The 4,187-nt window shown below is 35.4% G+C and overlaps 1 protein-coding gene across 2 annotated transcripts in view; it reads right to left on the bottom strand.

Annotated features, from left to right (window-relative positions):
• Positions 1 to 317: 317 nt before the first annotated feature.
• ssr2 (signal sequence receptor, beta) overlaps positions 318 to 4,187 on the bottom strand; it is a 7,641-nt gene continuing 3,771 nt past the window's right edge. For both annotated transcript variants that reach the window (XM_014027843.1, XM_014027844.1), the window contains exons 3-6: positions 3,513 to 3,611; positions 3,083 to 3,191; positions 2,931 to 3,008; positions 318 to 803 (exon numbers count right to left, since the gene is read on the bottom strand). In XM_014027843.1, the coding sequence (XP_013883297.1) occupies positions 693 to 803; positions 2,931 to 3,008; positions 3,083 to 3,191; positions 3,513 to 3,611 (397 nt within the window). In that variant the 3' untranslated portion in view covers positions 318 to 692. The remainder of the gene's footprint in view (positions 804 to 2,930; positions 3,009 to 3,082; positions 3,192 to 3,512; positions 3,612 to 4,187) is intronic.

The raw sequence follows: 4,187 nt of genomic DNA, 5'->3' as shown, positions 1-4,187 counted from the left end.
GTGATTCTCAATCCTGGTCCTCAAGGACCACTAACCCTGCATGCTTTAGTTGTTTCCCTGTTCTTCAGTAATTGCAGAAGCCTGTCAATCAGGTGTGCCGAAGCAGAGAAAAAACTCCAACATGCAGGACTGGTCCTTGAGGAGCAGGATTGAGAACCACTGGTCTACAACATCAGATGATCTTACACTAAAACTCCTGACATGAAAGGCAGAGGGGCATCAAACAGTCCATCAAATGCTAGAATCTGTAAATCAACTTATTCTTTCGAGTTGGGCAATGATTAGATTTGTTGGATTTAACATAAATAATTACACAATTTGTTTTTTTAAAAAAAGGTATTTTATTTGTTATTAAAGTCAGGTAGCTGTAAATTTTACATCTGAATTCAGGTCACCATGTACACAAGCACAGACAGCCGAACAGCAGCAACCATAGTTGTAATTGTTTTGATTCATGAACCAATTAGCTAATTTGAAAAGGAGTGGTCCGGTCTTGTCAGCATTAATTCCCATCCTCAACCTTTACTTCCTCCTGCAGAAAGTAAAACTCCTCTCACATACGCTGCTCGTTTAATCTAATCATTTTCTCTGGTCACTGTGCATTTCCACTTTACTCCCATTACAGGGGGAACCACTGCAGAGGCTTCCAGCCTCTTAGTTTCTCCCCGAACTTCACTCCCAGCAACAGCTCTTTAATTCTTCTTGGCCTTTGGTGAGTCGTATTTCCTCTTACTGGAATACCAGAGGAGCAGAGGGATTCCAATGGAGGGAAGAGTCATCACACCGAATGCAGCCCAGTCCAGCTATAGAGAAACAAAAAACAAAACAATAATTGTTGGTCACTCAAAGCTTTTACACTACAACTCAAACTGAACAGCTCAGATCTACAGCTTTTCCACAAACCAACCGTACAGACAGGCCTGCCATGAGAAATGCTGCTGAACCATAAACTGTCTCAAATTGTGATGAATAATGGTAATGCTTTCTTTTACGGTACACTTATTACCATGTAATTACAATGTAATAAAAATGTAACTACTACCTTATTACCATGTAATAAAAATGTAATAAAAATGTAACTACTACCTTATTACCATGTAATAAAAATGTAATAATGTAACTATTACCATGTAATTACAATGTAATAAAAATGTAACTATTACCATGTAATTACAATGTAATAAAAATGTAACTATTACCATGTAATTACAATGTAATAAAAATGTAACTAATCCTTATTACCATGTAATTACAATGTAATAAAAATGTAACTAATCCTTATTACCATGTAATTATAATGTAATAAGAAATGTAACTACTACCTTATTACCATGTAATTATAATGTAATAAGAAATGTAATACTTATTACCATGTAATTACAAGGTAATAAGAAATGTAATTACTACCTTTATTACCATGTAATTACATGGTAATTAGGGTAGAAAAGAAAAAAACTACTGTTAGTAAACTACCTTTATCGGGTAACTACAAACAAATTACTATTCGATAGTAACTCAACACTATACAACCAAAATAATGCAACTAAATGTTGGGGTTAGTGGTTAATTGCAATAAAATATAACTTTAAAACTGTCCAAATTACCTTGTAATTACATGGTAATAAGTATTACAATTATCACCACCTTGTAATTACATGGTAACTACTGTTAGTAAACTACCTTTATTGGGTAACTACAAACAAATTACTATTCGATAGTAACTCAACACTATACAACCAAAATAATGCAACTAAATGTTGGGGTTAGTGGTTAATTGCAATAAAATATAACTTTAAAACTGTCCAAATTACCTTGTAATTACATGGTAATAAGTATTACATTTATCACCACCTTGTAATTACATGGTAATACGTATTACATTTCTTATCACCTTGTAATTACATGGTAATAAGTATTACATTCTTATCACCTTGTAATTACATGGTAATAAGTATTACATTCTTATCACCTTGTAATTACATGGTAATGAGCATTACATTTCTTATTACCTTGTAATTACATGGTAAAGAGCATTACATTTCTTATTACCTTGTAAATTACATGGTAATAAGTATTACATTTCTTATTACCTGGTAAATTACATGGTAATAAGTAATTACATTTCTTATTACCTTGTAAATTACATGGCAATAAGTAATTACATTTCTTATTACCTTGTAATTACATGGTAATAAGTAATTACATTTTTTATTACCTTGTAATTACATGGTAATAAGTAATTACATTTCTTATTACCTTGTAATTACATGGTAATAAGTAATTACATTTTTTATTACCTTGTAATTACATGGTAATAAGTAATTACATTTCTTATTACCTTGTAATTACATGGTAATATGGGTACCATAAAAGAAAGCGTTACCACAGTAATATTGTTTGGAGATTGTTTAAGACTAATATGATGATTTTTGGGTTTCCTCTGGCTTCATAAATAACTGCAGTTACTCACGCTGCTTACAGAGTTTATGAAATTTTTATTGCGTTAAAAAAAAAACTCTTTGTGAACCCAAGGTTTGGCAGTGTTTTCAGGCATCGCCAGTTGAAAGGAGTGAGAAAACTTTAGCCCCTCCTCTGGCTAAAGGCCTATTCACAGAGCTCTCATGCTACAGAGGTTATGACATCATACACCTGGTAAATACATGACAGAGTTCACTCCTCCTCATGCTAAGGAGTAAAAAAAGAAAAAAATTTTAATCTATTGTGCGTTTAATTGATTTATTGCTTATCGCAACTGGCCAACTTAAAAATATTCAACTCAACCAAGAAATATAACAAAATCCATCTAAACTTTACAAACAGTACAACCCAGGGCTCCTAACTTTATTAGGTGAAACCACCTGTTAAAAATAAACATGGTTCATTTTAGGAGGTCATTTGAACTGAAACTGGTTGACAGATTTAACACTTACATAGTGCGGGGAGAAACGCCGGTCGAACTCCCTCTGAGCCAGGATGCCACCCTGGCCGGGGGCGCTGGTGTAGCCCACCTTCAACAAGATCAAACATGAGTTCCCCCCTGCACACAACGTTTCCATCCACAGAGATTTTCAGCTGCTCTTACCACCGCTTCTTCTCCCTCCTGGGGCTTGTACCTGACAGAGGCGGAGGTAAAGTTAAAGTAGCCGGCCTTCAGGGGACGCAGCACCACCGTGTGAGAAACGTTGCTCGCTCTGAACGTCAGTTAAACTGATAACATGGAAATATTAGCCCATGTTTATTTGAAGTAACTGTACTGTTCTCATTGTTTTGATTGCATAAAAATAAACAGAATTTAATCAGATTGTATGCACGACATGTTCTTTATATAGTCTTTTAATGTTAAAATAATGACAAATCGCTTTGATTATATAATATATCCTGATATATCGTGACCCCAGTGTTGTGATGTGCATCATATCACCAGATTCTTGTCAATACACAGCCTTATTCTTACAACGTCCATTACTGGATCAGACTGTGATTATGGTGACAACGTTTCAGTTCAAGGATACGGTGCGATTCTGTCCCATTTAACGTTCAACATTCCTGAGACGATTCCAAAGTCTTCAGCAGGAAAGGAGTCATCAGAAAGCTCCACCTCCAGGGCAGCACTATGGAGAGATGAAACATCAAGTTACATCATATCTACATCACATGACAGCTGTCCGTCACTTCATCTAGAGGGTTTTAAATAAGTAACTGATCCAAGTAGTCAACACGCTCTAACTCAAATTAAACCAGTATATAAAGCTGACTTAACTGATAGATTCCAGTTTGTTAATGTTAATAATGAATCCTCTAACACCAGAGTTAGTCATGGAGTTCCTCAGGGTTCAGTGCTTGGACCAATCCTCTTTACTTTATGCTTCTATTAGGTAAAGTTATTAAACAGCATGGGATAAATTTCCATTGTTACGCTGATGATACTCAGTTATATTTGTCCATGGAACCTGATGAATCCAACCACACACTGATTCAGATTAACATAAATAAATCATGTTTTATAATTAAATGTCTGTTTCCTGCTATAAAGAAAAATCCTCCTCCTGTCCTCCTTGTTCCTAATCAGGGTCAGGGTGGGGCTGGAACCTGTCCTCGCTGTTCACCAGAGACACCTGGACAGGTCTCCAGTCTCTATCAGGGACACAAAAGAGACAATCAACCACCTGGTCACTCTGTCACACCTG

Source organism: Austrofundulus limnaeus, unplaced genomic scaffold (genome assembly GCF_001266775.1).
Source record: "Austrofundulus limnaeus strain Quisiro unplaced genomic scaffold, Austrofundulus_limnaeus-1.0 Scaffold689, whole genome shotgun sequence".
In the NCBI taxonomy this organism is placed as follows: Eukaryota; Metazoa; Chordata; class Actinopteri; order Cyprinodontiformes; family Rivulidae; genus Austrofundulus; species Austrofundulus limnaeus.
This window is presented reverse-complemented; position numbering and strand designations above follow the sequence as displayed.